Genomic DNA, 23,236 nt, shown 5'->3' with positions numbered 1-23,236 from the left:
AAAAAACCTGAGTCTGTGGTGTTTTGTGGCTTCCAAGTTGTATGCTTATGTTCTACCAGCATTTTCTCCTTATGTTTTGCCTGCATATGTGGTTGGTGAAACATCAGGAGGAAATGCTGCTAGAACATGGCCATACAGCCTGGAAACTATACAACACTCCAGCAATTCTGGCCGTGAAAGCCTTTAACAAAACCTGAGTCTGTCTGCTCTGCCTCAGTCCATCTCCATTAGGCTGGAGGGGGCTTTCCGGATGGGGAAATGAGTCTGATTGGGGACAATGGTGACAGTGATTACTATCGGGGAGGAATGACCCTTAGGTGATGAGATCTTCTAGTCCCCCTGATGAAACAATGGAAAGCAGGGCTGTGATAATGAGTTCTTGGATTGCTTCGGGTAAAATCTATTATGCCCCGGTATGATAGGCTTGCCGGCTGATTGTCCACCTGAATTCCAATCATATTGCTGAACCTGCTGTCTCAGCTGATGAGAAACTTGCCGTGTCTTTTGAAAACTTGTGCCTATGGTGTTTTGGAGGGAAGAAGGAGAGACAGACAGAGCTTTCCAGGAGGGGGTCTTTCCTGCTTCCAAAGCTGAGTGGGGTATCAAGGGGTTATTCATCTGAACCCTAATCTTTCAGGATTTGGGTTTGTATAACAAGAGAATTTACTATATAAATTGAGAATAGTGTAACAGATATTTCTGGATTTGTCAGGGAAAGAGCAATATAATTCACACATGTTCTATACCAGGGGGTCCTCAAACTTTTTAAACAGAGGGCCAGGTCACAGTCCCTCAAACTGATGGAGGGCTGGATTATAATTTGAAAAAAACATGAATGAATTCCTTTGCACACTGCACATATCTTATTTATAGTGCAAAAAAACACTTGAAACAATACAATAATTGAAATGAATAAAAATTAAAAAATATAAATTTATTAGTATTTCAGTGGAAAGTGTGGGTCTGCTTTTGGCTGATGAGATAGGATTGTGGTTGTTGTTGTGTGCTTTCAAGTCGTTTCAGACTTAGGTTGACCTTGAGCGAGGGCCAGGTAAATAACCTTGGAGGGCCGTATTCGGCCCCCGGGCCTTAGTTTGAGGACCCCTGTTCTATACTTCCTACACATGTGATTTGTATTTAATTGTGAAGTATAGTTATCAAGTTTTTGAAAAAAATAATGCAAATAAGAGGTGCAACACCTTCCTTGCCTCCATCTCTGAATATTATTAGATGCTAACAAATAATTGTTGATGTTGACTTCTGAAACACAAGATTGATCCTTGCTGTAAATGATCTGCCCCGGTTTACTTTATCTCAAGTTCTTTTCTTGGTTTTAATTTATCAGATAATATATCAATAAAAAAAATAGTAAACTCATCTAGTCTTTTTATATTTTGTATGCCCCCAAATCACTGGATACTGCTTGATCTTGGAAGCCTAGCAAGGGTTAGTTAACACTTGGATGGAAGACCACTAATGAATATCAATGAATCCCAGGTGCTGTGGGCTACATTTCGGAGAAAGGAACAGGCCAAAACATCTCTGTGTATTCCTTACCTAAGAAAATCCTATGAAATTCATGGGGTGGCCATAAATCAACCATAAGTCAACAGGCAAGTTGACTTACGAAGGCACATGCACACACACACATTATTTCTTTCATTTATTGTTCCTTTAATTATCTCAGCTCCTCAGTTGAGATGTTAAGTATAACAATATCTGAGAGGGTTCTTCTGAGTTTTGTGATTGATAGCTTCTTGGCAAAACTGTGGGAACAATCCTGAGATTTCTGGTATATTTTGAGTTACTTTATATTTTACTAATAAAATCATTATTTGAACATTTACTTTAGTTAATGTTTCATACGCTTACATATTGTTTAATTTGCTTTGCTTATAGGTCCATGTAACACAATGTCCTTAATGTCTGTAATAGCTCTTAATGTCTATAGTTGTTCCAAAGTTTCAGCACTTGGGATTGCATTTTTTTCTCAAAATTTAAAAATGAGGCTTGAGAAGCTGGATAAACGAGGAAAATCTCTCCAAGACTTACACCATTATAGGGTATTACAGTATTACAGACCTTCTCTGGCAAAGAGTGCTGATGCCTCATCAAACTAAAATTCCTAAGATTCCATGCATGAAGCTGTGATAGTTGAAAGTGCTGTTAAACTACGTTAATTCTACTGTGTAGATTCCCCCTAGGTCCATCTCATGGCATCACAATGATCAACAGAATAGCAGCCTCTATGTATTTTGAGATATGGCAAGAAATATGTGTTCAGAAAGCTATTACAATTTTGATTTGAGATTGTAAGGATTTGTTTTCATGGATATAAAATGGCTGTGAGCTTTTGCAACTTAAGTTCTTGTGGGTTTTTTCGGGCTACATGGCCATGTTCTAGAGGCATTTCTCCTGACGTTTCGCCTGCATCTATATAGGCAAGCATCCTCAGAGGTGAGTTCACCTCACCTCTGAGGATGCTTGCCATAGATGCAGGTGAAACGTCAGGAGAAATGCCTCTAGAACATGGCCATGTAGCCCGAAAAAACCCCACAAAAACTTAGTGATTCCAGCCATGAAAGCCTTCGACAATACATTTTTGCAACATAGCTTGACAAGAATGTGAGTTTTGAGAATACTATTTGCTATTATAGAGTCAAATTAAATAACGTTTTTTCAAAAGAGAAGTACCAAAATGACTGTAACAGACTTTTTTTATTCTGCAATTAAGACATTCAAAAACATTCATCTGGGTCTTTAAAAAGTGCCACTAGATTCCAGACAATATTCAAGTCTTCATCACTGACATTGTTTTAGGATTGCTGGAAAGGAGATTTTCAATCACTCGGATGCGCCTTCTGAGCTTTTTTTTTTGCTGAAATAGAAGAACACTTTTATTGAGAGAAAGTACATCAAAGACAAGTGCCTTTTTAGCCCCATTTTTCCATCTTTAAGTGCGGCAAAGGACCTCCTTTAATGGGGCCTGTTGGGCACCATGAGATGATGCACTGTAAGCCCTACCCACATTTCCTCCCAGAGTCAAGAAGGTATGTTTTGGGTAGCCCCAATGCAGCTACCCCCATTTTGGGCTATAAAGCCCATGGGATGGTCGAAAGGGCAGTGGGGCAATGTGCCATCTGATGAAGGGGAGGGAAAGAGTGCCAAAGCACCCTTCCCACTCTCCGCGTGATAAGGGGAGGAGAGATGGCGTGGGGCCACATGAGCTGCCTCGTACACCTTCCCTTTGCCAGTGAAAGCTGGCAAAATGGCACGGTGCCTTTGGGCCGTGTGAAGAGTTCCTATGTAAATTAAAATGTGGTTTTGGAGGAAATCTCCATTAGCATGTTTAATGAGCCTTGAGCTATTTCGTTTGTGTCTTGTGGGAAGAAAGAGCGCCAACTGCCATTTTAAAAAGAGGGCTACACAAAGTTTTAAAATTACTCTTTTTCTTGCTATAATTCAGTCCCAAAGCATTCAGTACTACTTTCTGGCATCACTAGTAATGTTTTATTGCCAGAAAAAAAGATCCAAAACATATCACAACAAGCCACACACACATAAAGGACTTCTATCATTCAATACTTGTGATTCATATTGGCTTTCTTAGCCATAGATTCTCCCTTTTGCTCGATGGGAAAGGGGAACATAGAAGATCCCTGGTAGTAATTTACAATTTTTAGAACAGTGTCCCTTTGATGAATCATCAAACAGCCTACAGTACCACGAATGATGATTAAACAATTGCGACAGTGTCATCCAGCTCACGTTATCCTTCCCTGCTGGCTTCTCTTCAAACTGGGGAAGATCTAAGTGGATATGTCATGAGGAGCCCCCGGTGGCACAGTGGGTTAAAGCACTGTGCCGGCAGGACTGAAGACCGACAGGTCGCGGACATGAGAGAAGCCTCCCACAAGGATGATAAAACATCAAAAATCATCCAAGCGTCCCCTGGGCAATGTCCTTGCAGACGGCCAATTCTCTCACAACAGGAGTGGTTGCTCCTGACACGACAAAAAAAATAAAAATGAGTGCCCAACTGTAATAACTAAGGCTTTCTGTTATAAGAACTCTCATTTCTTTGCACTAATCTTGAAGAACATGTCTCATTGCCATCCCTCATGATGCCTCTTAAATATGCCACCCAGTTAGCATCTTTTGCTTTACCTTACCTTTCTCTTGGCTTTCAGATTCAGTCTTGCTGGCAAGGTGAAGTATATTCAGCCTGGGCAAACTCATCTGGTGGAGAGAGAAGGAAGACAAAGCCATAGAAGTGAACATTAGGAAGAACTTCCTGATTGTGAGAGTCGTTCAGCAGTGGAACTCTCTGTCCCAGAGTGTGGTGGAGGCTCCTTTTTTGGACGCTTTTAAATAGAGGCTGGATGGCCATCTGTCAGGGGTGCTTTGAATGCAATATTCCTGCTTCTTGGCAAGGGGTTGGACTGGATGGCCCGTGAGGTCTCTTCCAACTCAGATGAAGGGGTGACCCCATCTGTTAGTGTCTCTGACAGTTTCATATCAAATGAACATGGAAATGCACACTCTTCTTCCTCAAAATGGTACTGCTTGTCATTTCAGAATTATGTGTACAAATATATTTTTTTCAGTGACTACCACACCTCTTACCTGTTTCATAATAATCGTAGATTTTAACTTGAGCTGGTTTGATGTTGGACACAGAATGGGCTTGCTCTATAATTAATGCAAAAGTAATTTTCTCTGCTGATACCTGAGGCATAAGAAGAAAGAAAGTATTAGAAGCAGCTTCTTTTTGGAATGTTATGAAGCTGTCGCCTTACCATAAATCTACAGAAGCCCCTTTTCTCCCACCCAGGACTTACATCTTCCAGATAACAAAAGATGTGGTCATTCCTGGTTTCCACACGCATCATTTTGTTTTGGAGCTGAATGAGACAAAAAGAGGAAAGTTATTTTTCAATGACAGAAACCATGGCTTTGGCCTATGACACTGAATTGGCGAATATATGGTCTATATAGATTTCTTTTTGTTGTCACTGTTACGAAAGTGTTTCTGTCTAGTTGAAATTATACCAGTTCTGTGGAGACTTCCTCTTCCAAGAAGGAATCTCTGGACCTAACTACACTACTGTATAATACAGTTCAATGTGGTTAATCTGGATTCTGAAACTGCATTATATGGCAATGTAGTAGGGCTGGGCGGTTTCGTTTCGTAATTTCGTAATTAGTTAAAAATTCGTTATTTTTTTTTATAACGAAGCGATATTGAACCATTCAGGAGCAACTAAAAAATGAAACAAATTTTTCCAATTCGTTTTGTAATTGTTTCGTAATTGTTTCGGAATCGATTAGTTATTGATTCGTAAATGTTTCGTTATTATTTCCGCATGTCTGGTGCAAGTTTTAGGGTTGCTGTTTGTTTTCTCAGTGAAAAAAAATATAATTATCACACCAACAGTCAACAACAGAGGGAGAGGGAAGCTTCAGAAGTTTTTTTAGCGTATTGCGCGATCGCGGCCGCCATTAACGAATCGATTCGTAATCGATTCGTAATTGTTTCGTAATTGTTTTATGATTTCCGAAATTTCGTAAATATCGAACTTTTTAAAGGAAAATTTTGGAATTCTTTTAAATAACGAAACGCAAAAAACCCCTAAAAACTAATCGAGTTTAGAAACAAATTTTTCCGTGTTTGGACAGCCCTACAATGTAGATCCAGACTTTGTAGCCTCCTTTACCAATTTGGGAGCTTCCCATGCCAGTTAGGGAGAAAATGGTATGCTGACTTGGGTTTGCTGGGGCTTAATGGGAGCTGGAATCCTACAGTCTCTGGAGGGCTCCATGTTCCCCAACTCTCCTCAACACATTTGAATAGGTTTTCCTTGTAGCATATGGATGTGACTAATCCAATATGGAAAAAAGCCAACACAAGCTTTCTGCGTTGCTGTGAGTTTTCCCGGCTGTATGGCCATGTTCCAGAACCATTCTTTCCTGAGGTTTTGTCCACATCTATGGCAGGCATCCTCAGAGATTGTGAGGTTTGTTGAAAAGCTTTTCTAATCAGATGAACCTTTGCCCAGGTGAAATGCCTTTTGAAATTCTAGCTTCTGACATGTAGACATAAAATGGTTCCAGAATTAAATATCAGAACCCATTGCAGACCAAGGTTCTTCTAGAAATATTATAAAATGGGCTCCCTACAGCCTGGTAACATCTTCCAGTCAAGCTAATCTGTCTGTAACATTAGGCACATTCTTTAATGTGCCTGAAAAATGCCAGTGCACTGAGGCAAGGCTTCTTTGGATCTGTCTCAACACAATCAAGGCAGGGCTATAGATCTCCTCACTGTCTTTCAAAAGGCATCTAGTCAGGAAAACAGGATGCTGAACAAAGTAGGATTTTGACAGGGCTCCTACAGACATGACTTTTGGAAAACAATAATCAATTCACTCCTCACTTTGCTAAAAGTATTTCCTGCCTTGAAGAAAATGGGCACCAAAGTGAGCACACATCTCTCTAGACCACATGTGTCAAGCTCAAGGCTCGCTGGCTGAATTTGGCCCATCATGTCATTTTAGGTGGCCCTCCAGATGCTGGATGGGCTACAACTCCTGTATATCTCATCATTAGACATCACGAGCAGAGCTAATGGGAGTTGTGATATAATAACATCTGGAAAGCTGAGGTTTGTTCCATTTAGTCAGGAGAGTGGGTTTTGGATTTAGATACAAGACTTGTGGTTTGGACGCCTGACTTTAAAATGCCCTTTAACATTTCCCAAATCTCACAGCCAGAAATGCTGTTGAGTTACAGTTCCTATTATCCCCAGTCTACAATGATAATAAAACAGGATAGGAGTTGTTGTTGTTATTATTATTATTATTATTATTATTATTATTATTATCTTTATTTGTACCCCGCTAGCATCTCCCGAAGGACTCGATGCAGCTTACAAAGATCAAGGCCTCAAAACACAACATAACAATATATCGTTCTATCATATATGGGAACCCAAACCGAGTAAAAACCTAGAGAACCAAACAGTATGTCAAACATTATAGTTGGGCATCTGTATCCATGGTTTTCCATCAATAGATTCAGCAGCTCTTTGAAGGCAACCATAAAGCTGCTGAAAATGATTTGACAACCCTGCTCTAGGCAAACTCATTAATGGAAGTCTGAGTTTTTACCTCCTGGAGCGATGATTGGACAGGGACAAAACCAGATAGCATCTTCAAATCAACAATGGCCATGTTGGATGTGTTGCGCCTGCCAGTGTAACTTGAAATAAAAACAAACCCAAATCATTTTGTATTCTGATATATTGTGAAGAGTTTAATGATATGTTGTGGTTTACATTTACAGACTCTGATACAATGTTAAGAACTCTGTAGAAAGTTAATTCAAATTCTGCACTTTTCAAGCTGTGAAAGTTATACAACTTTCCTTTAAAAGTACACATTTCTTGATTTTGCTTAAATTATTTGGTATTTTTCATTATTTACTCTTTTATTTGGAGAACGAAAATACATTATATAGGCAGTACACATATTATTTATCCCTTATTTTCCCTACTTCCAAGATTTCCCAGAATCCACAATTCCAAATGCCTCTTTGTATTCATTAAGTATAAAGGACTTGTTTTTACTTTTAAACTGAAGCTGGAGGTTTTTCCTAGTAGAAGCTCCTTCCAAAATTAGTTAAGAAGGACCAATATGGCTTTATTAAAGGAAGGAGTATTAGTCATCCATTAAGAAACATAGTGAATATAATAGGAATTAAGTACAATAATGCATGGGCTATGATAAAACTAGATGTTTATAAAGCTTTTGATTAGGTAAATCATTAGTATTGTATAGAGTCCTAGATAAATATGAGTTCAACAGAGAGTTTATCAAAATGTTAGAGGAGTTGTATAGCGAGATTGACGGGAGGATTAGAATAAATAATAAACTGTCAGAAAGAATACCAATACAAAAAGGGGTTAGGCAAGGATGCCCTCTATCAACTTTAATTTTTACATTAGTAATTGAGCCCTTACCGGATAGAATAAGGAGTAATGGAAGGATTAAAGGATATAGAATAGGGAAGGAGGAAATCAGAATTAATTTATTTGCAGATGACATTTTAATTATAACAGAAAACCCAAGAGAAACCTTGAGAGAAATTAAAGTAATTTTGGAAGATTTTGAGAAAGTATCCAGCCTCAAAATAAATCTAGCAAAATAAGAAATTCTAACAATGAATATGAATAAGAGAAAAATTAAGGAAATTCAGGATGAGGAGATAATTAAGATAGCCAAGAGAAAGATTTGTTATTTGGTAATTCAGATAGTTAGCAGTGATGACAAATTATGAGATAATAATTATAATGTGATTTGGAGGAGAATTAGAAGGCAATTAAGAGGTTGGAAAGGAAAAACCTATCAATCTCAAGGAGAATCAGAACACTAAAAATGTGTGCAATACTGAAAATGTTGTATTTGTTTCAGACTCTGCCAGTGACCCTGAGGCTGGGTCAAATAGCTCAGAGGGATAAGGCATTACAAGAATGGCTGTTTGGAGGAAAGAAAGCAAGAGTGGTTCAGAAAATCGTTTATGCAAGAAGTGATCAACTGGGTTGGGGAGTCTCAAACCTACAAGCATATTATGAAGCTTTTCAGTTGAAGTATATAATGGAAATAGATAAGAGAAGTCAGAAATGGATAGAATAGAAAATGAAAGAAATGGATGTAAAGGAAAAGCTGGTATTTTTAGGAAGAATATAAAAGGGAATATAAAAGAAACAGAGGGTCCTAGAAGATTGTGGCACAGCTGGCTGAGTGTCAGCTGCATTAAGATCACTCTGACCAAAAGGTCATGAGTTCAAAGCCAGCCCGGGTTTCCAACCAATTGTGTGTAGCCTGTTGTCGACTTTTGCAACCCGAAAGACAGTTGCATCTGTCAAGTAGGAAAATAAGGTACCACATTAAAGTGTGGGGAGGCTGAATTAACTGATTTATGAGGCCATAAAGAAGACTCCAGCAAAGCATTCCAGCGGGGAAGCATGCGAGGAATGCGGAAGTGCTTAACTAGCGTCGCAGATGGACGATGAAAGCGACAGCTCCCCTGGCAGCCAGAAAAAGGTTAAATAGCCTCTGTGTATGTTCTATATATGTTTGTATGTCAAAAATTGGCATTGAATGTTTGCCATATATGTGTACACTGTGATCCGCCCTGAGTCCCCTGCGGGGTGAGAAGGGCGGAATATAAAAGCTGTAAATAAATAAATAAATAAATAATTTTTACAATACGGGAAAAATGGCAAAAGCAATGGATCCCGACATTGTCTAAGTGGTCACCATTGTATAGCTTGTTTGAGGATGAAGAGGAGTGCTGGCTGAAGAGGTTAAATAGAGCAGGATTTTTAAGAGTGAAGGATTTATATAATAATGGAGGAGATGTGATGGATTTTTTGGAGTTGATGGGAAAAGGGGTAAGAGAAAATTGGTTGAAATTGAGAGGATTATGGGAAATGGTTAAGAAGGGAGTAAAAAATAAGTTGGATTCTCTGATCAGACAAAGGGAAGAAGGTAAAAAGGGGGGAGTGGGAGTAATATACCAAATGATAATGGCAGCAAAAGGAATGATGTTTAGAATGATAATACAAAAATGGAGTAAGGAAAGGACATTTTCAGAGGAAAGGGTGGAAAAGAAAATTAAGGGGGTAAGTACCATTAAAATGGAAAAGTTTCAAGAAATAGTAAAAAAAGATTTATCAAAAATGGCACAGAACCCCAGCTCAGTTAGCATATATGATAAAAGTGTCCAGTTCAAACTGTTGGCATTGTAAAAAGGGGAAGGGATGGCTTACACATATGTGATGGGAATGTGGGGAAGTGCAGATATTTTGGAAAAGGGTTATTCAAGGTAAATTTGTACATTGGGCTGGGACTGTTAGAAATTGGAACGTTGGGTCTACAAACGCTGAAGAAAGAAGACCAACAAACTTTGATGGTGATGGTTAAAGCTGCCCATGCTCTAATAGCATTGGGATGGAAGGATAAAAAAGGACAATGGACAAATGGAATGAATACATTTATGAACAAGTGCAATTGGATATTATGGGAATAATACAACAAGATATTCCATGGATTACAAAAATACAAAGAATCAAAGAGAACTGGTTAAGATATGTGAAATGGATTGAAGAAGGGAAAGCTAATGATCATATAAAGGAGAAAATGGGCAGACTCCTGGACTGGCTGCACTTAAAAATGCATTATAAAGATGGAGAGAGGGGGGAGGGGGAAAAGGGGGCAAAATGTAATGTTTTATGGATGTATATAAAGTAAGTTTATTTCTATGTATTAGATGGATAGCATTGCAATAAAAAACATTTTAAGCTGAATTCTGTACTTTTTGTGTTTCCGTAGAAACATGGTGTGCATGTCCCATATGGTTGATCCCAATCACATGCAAATCAATATGTTCTTGACTTTGTTGTATCCCACCTTGAGTCATTATGAGGGGTGGGTAATAAATAAATAAAATATATTATTATTATTATTATTATTATTATTATTATTATTGCTGCTGCTGCTATTATTAATAATTGCTTAGACTTTGAACCTTCACACAGAGAAATGGATTATCAACAACAAACCAGGAACCAAAAAAAAAAAACCTGCCCCTTTTCAATTTATTTTGCCCTGTTTGGTAACATAACTGGCAAAAAACAGACTTTAGTTCAGTAGTCTACTTTCCTTTTCCAACTAATATTTCAAATGGAACATTACCTGGCTGTCGCAACGATAGCAAATTTGGGTAGGAAGTCGCCTGTACAGGAAGCATTTCTTGTCTCTACTGAGAGAGCAAACCCAGAGGTCTCTTTGGGAAGGATGACGTTGTACCTCAAAGTTGTCTGAAAAAGGGGAGGAAAAGGCCATATAGCATCAGCTGCTGTTGTATTACCGGTCTTGATGCTGTGTCTCTAATACATTACTCATTTACCTGTGTGTAGACACATCCAGAACCATCTACTTTCACACTGTAGCTTCCTTCTGCACTGGGAAGAGCAACCTGCTGAAGCAGAACACTGTTGTCTCCATTCACCACAAACTGCTTCTTGAAAGATTCCCCAGAGCTGATGTCTACTGTGTTTGCAGCATCTTTTTGGTGAGTAAGGATCCCATATTCAGATAAAGCTTGGAGTGCCACAGGTGTGTCCTGGAGGATACAATAAAACTCTCGATAAGAAAACAATGTGTCTGATCTCATTAAGCACACTTGCACCCCACTCCCTTCAAGATGCTGAGGGTGATACACATGGGGAATGTTTGATTTTTCTTTGACAACTCTGAAAACTAGGGAAGGCTCAGTGAGCTTATGGCTGAACAGAGATTTTCAGTCAAGTCTTTCCAGTCCCACAGTCTTACATTTCCCACTTCATTGCTCTGATTCTTCCCAGCATGTGTTAGGAGGCTCTCAAAATGTGAAAGAGAAAAATAATGGAATAAACCTTGCATTTGATTAGCCTCTAGAGCAGGGGTCCCCAAACTTTTTAAACAGAGGGCTAGGTCATAGTCCCTCAAACTGTTGGAGGGCTGGATTATAATTGGAAAAAAACATGAATGAATTCCTATGCACACTGCACATATCTTATTTGTAGTGCAAAAAACATTTAAAAACAATACAATAATTAAAATGAAGAACGATTTTAACAAATATAAACTTATTGATATTTCAATGGGAAGTGTGGGCCTGCTTTTGGCTGATGAGATATGGTTGTTGTTGTTGTTGTTGTTGTTGTTGTGTGATTTCAGGCAGTTTCAGATTTAGGTTGACCCTGAGTGAGGGCCAGGTAAATGACCTTGGAGGGCCGTATCCAGCCCCCGGGCCTTAGTTTGAGGACCCCTGCTCTAGAGGTAAACAGAGAAATAACTAAGTCACAGTGAAATTCCAAATTCCTTGGATGCTTTCGTGATAGGAAAAGCAAGGCAAATGTAAAATGGAAACAATTGTCTAAATGTGTTTTTTTCACAATAATGGTACAATGTTAATTCTTCTGTGGAACTTGAAATGGAGAAACTGGGAGCCAGTTCAAGAAATATTGTAATCATAGTCTCCCTCTAATCCGTAACATATATTCATTTTGATTAAATATGCCTTCAGAGTCCAAGAGAAGCAGATGTTTAATGCTTTTCACCATACAAATATGTTGTGTAACTTAGAAACTAAAGATGGAGAAATGTACATTCCTGAAAGCAGTGAATTCCCTCAACACCTCCTATTCCAGAACATGAACAAACCTAAAATGAACAAAAAATATGAGCATGAGCCAATAAATTCCATTAATTTGAATCAGAAGAAAAGAGATTGCTATGTGAAATTTTCTTTTACATTGGAATGGATTGGACACAGGTTGGATAGCCATACTGCACGGTGGTTTAGCAGTGGATTTCTCAATTGGCTGGGATGGTAATAACTGGGCCTTGAGGCACTTTCCAATTCTTTGACAGACAAAGGATGTAATTCTTCCCATAGCATATAATTCATTTAAAAGTCACCTGACTGGAGGAGAAGCCTCCATTGAAGTTCTGTTGCCTGACAATCCAATGTGCAATCCCCGAGGCAAAAGTCATGTTCTCCTGGGAGAGGTTTTCTTGCTTGAGATAAGCTGTTAGGCAATAACTGTTGATCTCAACCTCGGCAGACTGGGCACGAGGATAGAAGGAAGGAAACAGTTGTGGTGGGGGCCTCTTCTCCCTTTCCCAGTACACCAGCCCCCCTGAGAATGCAGAAGAAAATATTAGAGCTCAGGCAGTAAACTCCTGTCAGGACAATTGGACATTTACCCATAGCTAGATTCATTGTTGTTCATCCTGATCAGCAGTAGTCATTCTCTCACATGTGTCCCATAGATTAATGTCCTCATCACATGGAGCATTTTCCCCGCCATAAGACACTTCATCTCCATTTTAAGGATGAAGACTCATGGAGCCAATAAGCAGACATTTGCCTACTTCCAGCTGCCATCCATTGCCTTTCATCCTTGAAATGGAGATGAAGTATGCTGAAAGGAGGGAGCTCAGAACATGGGTGAGTAATGATGTTCTGAGCACCTGGTGTGCACCAGAACATCACTAATGCAGAAAAACACATGTGATGGGATCTGGCAGATTCGCCCATGTGTTGTCACACCCAGACACTATAAAGTTAAAACTATGATGTGCTTCTTTCTTTATCCGAGTGAACTGCGGGGGCCTTACTTTGAAGCTCAGGATTCCCAGTAACTAAGGCCACTCCAGATTTGAACATCAAACAGGATTTTTTATTTTCTCAAAGTCCTTGTCAGACTTGGCACAACTGGTTGAGGTTACAGTCAACTTGTGAAATCATATGGATGTTCCTTTCTTCCTTTTCCCTTCAGCTGCTGGGTTAACTTCCTCCAATGGTAGAAAAATCCTGGGATTCTCTACCCTAGCCCTGAGTTGCTATATTATAAAGAGCAGGTCTTGCCTATCTAAGCTCAAAGCTAGCTTGGAAATGAAGTAGTAGAGCCTCTCCCAATATCAGAGAAATCCTGGAATATTCTCTGCTCTAATGCTGAGCTGCTATTTTTAGAAAGAGCAGGTCTTTCCCTATCTAAACTCAGCACCAGTTTCAAAGGCAAGAGGGTAAGTACTTATGATGGCTTTTCTGAGCTGGCCTGGCTGACCACAAGCACATCTGAGACTTTTTCTAAACTGAAGAAGGCAGAAGAGCTTCTCCAAAATGGAGATCTCATCCCCAGGAAAAAGGGCAGTCTCTAGACCGAAAAGATACTTTTTCAGGCCAATAACAGCAAAAGCTTTGCAGGCTGTTTTCCAGCCTCTGTTAATGGCTAACTATCAGGGTGCTGCTGAGTCTGTAACAACCCTGGGAGAAATGCAAAAAAAAAAGGTGCTATTTCCTACAATTATGGGGCAATGCAAATCAAACTACTGGGAGACGGAACAGCCCATGTCGAATCGCTTCAGTGATGTGGAGGAATAGGCGTTCCTCATCACTTTGCTAGCACTGCATTTTCTCCTTAACAGTAATCTATATTCGAAATTGTGCACTTTTTAACATAACATTGGCCTAATGGAGGGAAGGAAAGCACAGCAGGAGGGGAGCATGGAAAAATGGTTTATAATTACACTGGTCTAATGAAAGGGAGCACAGGATTGCGAAAGGGGAATCATTGCAAAGGGGTTATAATTACACTGGTTCCTCCCTCCTTGTCTTCTTCCCTAAATCCTTTCCTTCCCCCCTTTCTTTTCTCTCCTCCCTTCCTCCATTCCACAGCAGAGGTTAAGAATTACATTGGTCTAATGACGGGTGCACAGGCTTGCAAAAGAGGATCCCTGCAAAGGGGTTATAATTACATTGGTTCCTCCCTGCCCATCTTCCTCCCTCATTTTCTTTCTTCTTTTCTTCACCCTTTCTTTCCTCTCTCTCTCCCTCTCTCTCTCCCTCCCATGGTAGGATTTCCTTGATTTTTTTAAAAGTAATATTGAGAGGGAGTAGAAAAAGATTATCCATGTGATGGTTCAAACATGGGCAACAATGGGAGGAAAACTGAAGAGGGAAATACATGTGATGGGAAGACAGAACTTGAAATATGACAATTGGTGTGAAGGGGTCGTTAAACTGCTGCCACCAACTGTAACGATGACTGTTTTAATGCCACCGAATGCCACCAATTGTGAAGGTGCGCGTGGTAAAGCACCCACTGCCACCTTATCTATGAGGGAAGCCGGGCAACGATCAATATCCACCTAGGAGCTATTTTATAAAGGGACTGTTAATTACAGTAGGCTTTATTCACTTGATAGCGTAGCGTTTACTTTCCTGGCTTGACTTTACTATTGCAGGCTGTTCAACTTAGGAGAAACTGTATCAGGCAAGGCTTGAGGAAAACAGTAACAGGTCTATTTCAACAGGAGTATAACAATGTATAACTGTTCTTCAAAAGAGGCACAAATCTTGATGGATACATTGGAAAGGTTTCATAAGTAAACTCAGGCAAACACTTCATAAGGTTTCACAGCTGGCACAACAGGCTTAAACCCAGCCAAACCTTGATTCTTAATTCAGAATCAACAACCCCCTGTACCGGGTCCTTCTCTGCAACTCCTTTGGTCACCAATTGACTCCCTGAATCTCCACCAAGAGATTCAGTCTTTTCCTATAGCACACTGGCTACAGACACATTCCCTGAATCTCCACCAAGAGATTCAGTGTTACCAGTAGCTCACTGGCGTACTGACTGACTCTTTTTCAAAACAGCTGCCCTTGAAGAGGCAGTTGGCTCCGCCCCTGTTGCTATGGCAACTCAGCTAACGCCAAACCACTCTCTCCAACAAAACATAATCTCTTATACTTACCATCCCTAAACCACTGTACAAACTACACATAACCAAAGGAATAAAATCTACACATCGTCACAATTGGGGATCAAAAGGTACAATTCCCTTCATTAGACAGATGCTTCTCAAGGTCCATGTAATGAGATCCTAAGTCTAAAGAAATTAGCACTAACAACAACAACAACAACAACAACAACAACAACAACAACAATCACCTAAATGGCATGGGGGCGAGGGAGGCTAGCCTGGTGAAGAGTTCTAGCTACATGATAAGAGTATTTATTTGGACTAAATAAAATTGTTCCCCAACCGTTGTCCTTTTGCACCCATGGACCACATCACTACTACTTCTGTTTATTTTTAAATGTCCCATTCTGATTTATTGAGATATATCATGGCAAGGTGGAATCCAAATAGTTTCCATCTGCTAATAGAAGACTTCCAGAAATCCACCCTATTCCCGAATGACCCCCGTGCAGATGTTCAGGGAACGCCAAGCCTCTGGAACATTTAAGGATGAAGAGAGAGGTCTGCTTCATGCTCGTTCAAACTCCACTGCAACTGTAGCATTTACAAAGTTATGCAAGGACTGCAAATATGTCAAAGGCAGGGATGTAGATAGTTTGAGATGGTTTTAACAATTTGATTTTAAATGGGATACAACAGATTTTAATGTTTGTGTATATTTATAGCTTGTTTTATTCCGGCATTGAATGTTTGCCGTATATATGTTGTGCTCTGCCCTGAGTCCCCTTTGGGGTGAGAAGGGCAGAATATAAATGCTTTAAATAAATAAATAAATAAATAAATAAATAAATGTACATTCAAGCACTCTCCTCAGTTTCTCTATGTGCCTCCCTCTCTTTTGGGCTCTGTTATACTTTCATAGAACAAATAGAATAAATATTATTATAGAATAAATGTTTTTCAAAGGACATTTTTGGGCTTCTGTTGAATGATGCTTTCTCACGTATCATAGAATCACAGAGTTGGAAGAGACCTCATGGGCCATCCAGTCCAACCCCCTGCCAAGAAGCAGGAATATTGCATTCAAAGTACCCCTGACAGATGGCCATCCAGCCTCTGTTTAAAAGCTTCCAAAGACGGAGCCTCCACTACACTTTGGGGCAGAGAGTTCCACTGCTGAATGGCTCCCACAGTTAGGAAGTTCTTCCTCATGTTCAGATGGAATCTCCTTTCTTGTAGTTTGAAGCCATTGTTCCGTGTCCTAGTCTCTAGGGAAGCAGAAAACAAGCTTGCTCCCCCCTCCTTGTGGCTTCCTCTCACATATTTATACATGGCTATCATATCTCTTCTCAGCCTTCTCTTCTTCAGGCTAAACATGCCCAGCTCCTTAAGCCGCTCCTCATAGGGCTTGTTCTCCAGACCATGATCCAGACCCATGAAAACCACTATCTCTCTATCAAACTTTCCGTTTCTCTTCTCTTTAACTGGCCCTTGGGAAAACTACATTTTCTTTCTTCCCCAACCTCTGTATTTCCTTGTCCCTACCCTCTGTGAGTCACCTTTGGTCCTAAAACTGAAGGGAGGGGAAGCTTGAAAAGCCCTCCCATTGCCGCCAATGGTCCAAAAATTTTCATTCTTTTGGATGCGGAACAAAAATGAAAACGGGACCAAACAAATGCAAAAAAACAAAATGGATAGCAATTCCATACAAATGCACGAGACTATTAGGAGATCTCATGCATTTGTATGGAATCACAATCTCACTAATTTTTCATCAGCTCCTTGCACAACCCTGGAGTACTTGAAGCTGAAGTTGTACATAGGAGTTAGGTTTCCCCTTAGTTCATCTTCAGATATAACTGGAAGGACTCTGAATTATTTGTTACCAGGGCTGCATTAATGGAATTCTTGTATGTGACTCCCTGCCTCATCCTGCCAAAAACTGTCCCATGGACCTCCAAATGTGCATCTCCATTGAAAAACTAAAATCAAAAACATATTTATTTTTGTTTTTCTTCCAAATTTTCTTAGGCACTGTGTCTGAAATACATAATAGAGAAAGCAACTCTGCTATTCCTACTCTGACTTTGGGTTCCAAGGCTAATCTGGGTCTGAAAAGTGATGGCTTCACTTCTACCATCTCAGCCCAAGCAGTTGTTATATCTACACAATTAAGGTCAGAAGAGTGAAAAAAAAACCCCACAAGAACCTAGAGTGAAAGTTATTTAAAACGAGACATGGATGCCTTGCTGTTTGCTTCTGGATACAAGGGCAAAACACTTACCAGTTCTAGTAGCAGATGTCATCAGGACATTAAAGATACGGTTCACTTTTTCCATGTCACCAGCTAAGCTGTAGGTATGGGCCAATAGAGCATTGACATAGAGATGTTCAGAATCCCTGTCAGAAAGAGCAGCCAAGCAGGAGAGACCACTCCGCACCACAGGATCCTATTGTTTAAGATACAGATTATTTATTAACACATGATATGAAAACATTTCATTTTTACCAACTGACTAACCTCATTGTTAGGATACTTGCATATGAACTAAATACCTAAGTGCACGTTCCATTTCCTAGAGACCTCTGGAAACATTCAGTTTGGCTTCTATCTCTCAGTGAAGTGTTTCTCAACCTTCCTAATGCCATGACCCCTTAATACAGTTCCTCATGTTGTGGTGACCCACAAACATAAAATTATTTTCATTGCTAATTCGTAAGTGGAATTTTTCTACTGTTATGAATTGTAATGTAAATATCTGATATGCAGGATGTATTTTCATTCACTGGACCAAATTTGGCACAAATACCCAATACACCCAAATTTGAATGTTGGTGAAGTTGGAGGGGGGGTGATTTTGTCATTTGGGAGTTGTAGTTGCTGGGATTTATAATTAACCTAAAATCAAAAAGCATTCTGAACTCCACCAATGATGGAATTGAACCAACCTTAGCACACAGAACTCTCATGACCAATAGAAAATACTGGAAGGGCTTGGTGGGCATTGGCATTGAACACAGGCAAAGTTTGGGAAAAACAGGCCTTGACATTTGGGAGTGGTAGTTGAGGGGATTTATAGTTCATGTACAAAGAGCATTCTGAACCCCACCGACAATAAAATTGGGCCAACTTTCCCACACAGAACTCCCATGACCAACAGAAACTACTGTGTTTGATGACCCCTCAGATACCCTCTCATGACCCCCCCCCCCAGGGTCCCAACCCCCAGGTTGAGAAACACTGTCTCAGTGGGAGATGGTTGCTATATGACAAATCTATTGAGTTGCTACATGCAGATTGAGGCAATATACTTTGACGATAAAGTATGTGGAAATGTATCCATGAAAATGTAGTGAACAAGAAGAGACTTTAATTGTTAAACTGGGTAGCTAAAAAGCTGAACATTGATTCACAGACAATCCAAGTCTCATTCATAATGAGAAAGGATTGAAGATGGGACAACTTTCCACCATTGAGGGATGAGGTTTACAACAGAAGAAAGGTCAGAGAAAAATGCAAGGTGAACTCGGGCAGACACATAGAAGCTCACTGGGATGAAGGCAAATAAGAATTTTGGGGACATGACAGTATTTACGTTAAGAATAGATGGCCACTGTAAGCATCTGGAGAAGATTTTCCAGATTAATTTCTTATCCCTTTCTACACTATTCCATATCATTAAATCTCATTTTCCTGGTTGGGCTGGCAAAGGTTGCCGATCCATGGTTGTGACACTGGCCACAGAGAAAAGGAAAACTGGAACTCTTGCTTTTTAAACAACCCAATGGAAATCCAAGGAAATTGCCCATTTCCACATGAGATTGGAAATGGAAATCCATTCACAAGCTTGAATTTTGGGTGAGGAACTTCTGAAGGTGTTTAGGCAGAATGTAAACTAGCACATGTTGCAGTTATTATTATATACTGGTGTGACTGGACTGGCCTTGAAGGAGCTGGGGGTGGTGACGGCTGACAGGGAGCTCTGGCGTGGGCTGGTCCATGAGGTCACAAAGAGTCGGAGACGACTGAACGAATGAACAACATACAGACACGGACCAAACTGATCAACAAAACCGTTCTTGTGAACCTCCTATTGCTTGTTCAGGATAGTTTCACAGTGGACTGTGCCCTTGGTTTATCACAAATATTTAAGAATAACTAAAGGGACATGGAAACCCTCATATTACACCTCTTTGTAGATAATTCAAATAATCATGGTGCCTCCATGAAAAATGTTATATTTTACTGGATTTGGCAAATGTCCTACCCTAATCATATTTTACCTGCCATGTCGAGCATATTTTAAAATTTTAATTATTACATTTGGCCCAGCCATAAGTTTTTAAATGTCGTCGTGCTATGTTAATGTTTATTGCTTATTTTTTGTGATGAGTTTTATTTACTGCTTGTATTACTGTTGTTTTTGCTTTTGTTATTGCTGTGTTGTCAGCTCGGCCTCATGTAAGCCGCACTGAGTCCCTTGGGGAGATGGTAGCGGGGTACAAATAAAGCTTTATTATTATTATTATTATTATTATTATTATTATTATTATTATTAAAATTGGCTAGTGCCCAAACCTGAGGATATAACCTTGAAAGAAAGATTTAGAAGTGTAAGTGCAGAACTGGTGAAGATCTCAGAGAATTTGCTTGGGAGGTATCAGTGAAAACTGTCATCACAGTAAATCCGTACCGACTGGGGAAGTCCACTTTCCAATAGTGAAGCAGTGACATAAGCGGTAACTATAGTTCTCTCATCTGCTCCATCCTGTTTTCAAAGAGAGGAAAAAAAATCAAACAAAAGTGCAAATAAGAACACATATTCCCCACTCTAAAGTGATAAGTGGGTGTGATTTTTTTTTTTTTTTTTGCTGTGGTCTCTCTTAGAAGTCAAAGGACACCTAGACAAATATATTTTATGTGAAAACGCTAGATATTCATTCAATTTTTTTCATTCAATTTTTAGAACATGCTTTTTATAAATCTTGGGTTTGACTAGGAGGGAGAATAAGAATGCTTTTCTAGAAGTCATTGAAAATAAAGATTTAGAAATTAAATAGAGGGTTTTTTTTCTCACAGTCAGGAAGTTCTTCCTAATGCTCAAATTGAATCTCCTTTCTTGTAGTTTGAAGCCATTGTTCCATTGTGTCCTAGTCTCCAGGGCACAAGCTTGCTCCCTCCTCCCTATGACTTCCTCTCACATATTTATACATGGATATCATGTGGAGACTCAGCCTTCTCTTCTGCAGGCTAAACATGCCCAGCTCTTTAAGCCGCTCCTCATAGGGCTTGTTCTCCAGACCCTTGATCATTTTTGTCGCCCTCCTCTGGACACATTCCAGCTTGTCACTATCTTTCTTCAGTTGTGGTGCCCGGAATTGGACACAATATTCCCTAGATCTAGACACTATGCTCCTATTGATGCAGGCCAAAATCCCATTGGCTTTTTTTGCCGCCACATCACATTGTTGGCTCATGTTTAACTTGTTGTTCACAAGGACTCCAAGATCTTTTTCACATGTACTGCTCTCAAGCCAGGCTTCCCCCATTCTCTATCTTTGCATTTGGTTTTTTTTTTCTTTTTTTGCCTATGTGGAGTATCTTGCATTTGTCACTGTTGAACTTCATTTTGTTAGTTTTGGCCCATCTCTCTAATCTGTCAAGATGGTTTTGAATCCTGCTCCTGTCCTCTGGAGTATTGGCTATCCCTCCCAATTTGGTGTCGTCTGCAAACTTGATGATCCTGCCTTCTAACCCTTCATCTAAGTCATTAATAAAGATGTTGAACAGGACCGGGCCCAGGACGGAACCCTGCAGCTGGATAAGAATCAAGGAAACTGGGCCTCAAAAAAATCTTGTTGTGGGTGTCTACTACAGATCTCTGAGCTAGGATGCAGTACTCAATGAAGCCCTCTTTCAACAGTTGACTGAACAAGCACAAAGAAGAGATATAGTAGTCATGGGCGATTTCAACAAGCTGGAATGTGTCCAGAGAAGGGTGACTAAAATGATCAAGAGTCTGGAGAACAAGTCCTGTGAGGAGCAGCTTAAAGTGCTAGGCATGTTTAGCCTGCAGAAGAGAAGGCTGAGAGGAGACATGATAGCTGTTTATAAATATGTGAAGGGAAGTCATAGGGAGGAGGGAACAGGCTTGTTTTCTGCTGCCATGGAGACTAAGACGCGGAACAATGGCTTCAAACTACAGGAAAGGAGATTCCACCTGAACATGAGGAAGACCTTCCTGACTGTGAGAGCCGTTCAGCAGTGGAACTCTCTGCACTGGAGTGTGGTGGAGGCTCCTTCTTTGGAGGCTTTTAAACAGAGGCTAGATGGCCATCTATGGGGGATGCTTTTAATCCTATTTTCCTGCTTCTTGGCAGGGGCTTGGCCTAGATGGCCCACAAGGTCTCTTCCAACTCTATGATTCTATGATTAACAGCCATTGTTCAGTGCTACAGAGAGTTGTAATTTTAAATGGTCTTTAGCTTACTCTGCCTTACCAAATTAGAAATTTTAGGATTCCATAAGGTAGATCCATGGCAGTTAAAGTGATATCAAACAGCACCCACTGTACAGTGCAGATGGACCTCCAGGAGTCAGTCTATTGGGTCAAAGGCAGTGGGTCTAGAGTGCAAAGAATTCCCATGATACCTGTAAGGCATTGTTGTAGATTTTCCCTTGTGGCTGGAAGCAGCCATCTGCCTCCTGTTTGCTTGCAATCCATATGAGTGCTTGGCTCAAGACGTTGTCATCTACAAATATAGCAGACTTGCTTTGTGCTAATGCTTTGTAGACCATAGCGGTGAGCCTGGTGGGGAAAAAGATTGGAGGATTTATGAATGAAGACAGCAAGTGGCGAGACAGAGAAGTGTGCAGTATAATCAAATAGATGCTATTCTCTGCTCTCAGTCTTAAAGATGGTACATTGTTCTCACCAAAGATTTCCTTCTACTTTCTTGCTACCAAAAGTCCCAAAGGATCCATCATAGTTTCTGAAATTCAGTTGCCTCTGGTACCCTAAAGTGGAAGAAAAAATATGAAATTCACTTTGGTGGTTGTCTCCCCCACCTTTAAATGAAACATTATTTCAAGTGGGTTATAATTCTGAGATAGGCTCAGCCTCATACAGTCAACATTTAGGCCTCCAGTTAGTGTTGATCCTGTTAAAATATTAAAGAGAATGTAGATGTTGTCTGCACTCCTATCATTTTCAAAATCAAGCTAAGCTTTGGAGCAAGTCTTCTATAAAATATTTTCCAGGAATAAATATTGGTAATGATATTTTGATTCTATCCTACATTTAGGCCAGTCCTGATCCATGATTATATGACATAGCTATGTGGGGAGAAAGATGCACATATGTACAAATGTTTCTAGGTTTGAGAGGGAGTAAAATGAGGAAATTGTGTACTGCTATAATGGTACTTTGAGCTAGAAGTGCAGAGGGAATGTTACTCCACCCCACAAAACAAGAGAAGACAACATTTCAGCATATACTGTGTCACCAGCAACATTCCTGCAGATGACTAATTTTGTCACTGAAATGTCTTGGAAAATCAGCTGTCAGTGGGTGAGACAGGAACCCCCAGTGGCGCAGTGGGTTAAACCCCTGTGCCAGCAGGACTGAAGACCGACAGGTCGAGGGTTCGAATCCAGGGAGAGGCGGATGAGCACCCTCTATCAGCTCCAGCTCCTCATTCGGGGACATGAGAGAAGCCTCCCACAATGATGATAAAAACATCAAAGCATCCGGGCATCCCCTGGGCAACGTCCTTGCAGACGGCCAATTCTCTCACACCAAAAGCGACTTGCAGTTTCTCAAGTCTCTCCTGATACAACAACAAAAAAGTGGGTGAGACTTCAGTATTGAATGCACTGGTCTAGATGAAAATGATCGCATCAGGTTATATGAAAA

The 23,236-nt window shown here is 40.1% G+C and overlaps 1 protein-coding gene across 1 annotated transcript in view; it reads right to left on the bottom strand.

Annotated features, from left to right (window-relative positions):
- Positions 1-4,172: 4,172 nt before the first annotated feature.
- LOC132767968 (ovostatin-like) overlaps positions 4,173-23,236 on the bottom strand; it is a 60,741-nt gene continuing 41,677 nt past the window's right edge. The window contains exons 25-35 of the mRNA XM_060763457.2: positions 22,257-22,338; positions 21,973-22,129; positions 20,015-20,089; positions 17,605-17,770; positions 12,528-12,748; positions 10,972-11,187; positions 10,758-10,882; positions 7,170-7,260; positions 4,842-4,904; positions 4,627-4,729; positions 4,173-4,239 (exon numbers count right to left, since the gene is read on the bottom strand). Coding sequence (XP_060619440.2) covers positions 4,193-4,239; positions 4,627-4,729; positions 4,842-4,904; positions 7,170-7,260; positions 10,758-10,882; positions 10,972-11,187; positions 12,528-12,748; positions 17,605-17,770; positions 20,015-20,089; positions 21,973-22,129; positions 22,257-22,338 — 1,346 coding nt within the window. The 3' untranslated portion in view covers positions 4,173-4,192. The remainder of the gene's footprint in view (positions 4,240-4,626; positions 4,730-4,841; positions 4,905-7,169; positions 7,261-10,757; positions 10,883-10,971; positions 11,188-12,527; positions 12,749-17,604; positions 17,771-20,014; positions 20,090-21,972; positions 22,130-22,256; positions 22,339-23,236) is intronic.

This window comes from Anolis sagrei, chromosome 2 (assembly GCF_037176765.1).
Source record: "Anolis sagrei isolate rAnoSag1 chromosome 2, rAnoSag1.mat, whole genome shotgun sequence".
Lineage (NCBI taxonomy): Eukaryota > Metazoa > Chordata > Lepidosauria > Squamata > Dactyloidae > Anolis > Anolis sagrei.
The sequence above is the reverse complement of the archived record's forward strand: the minus strand, read 5'-3'. Positions and strand labels throughout refer to the sequence as shown.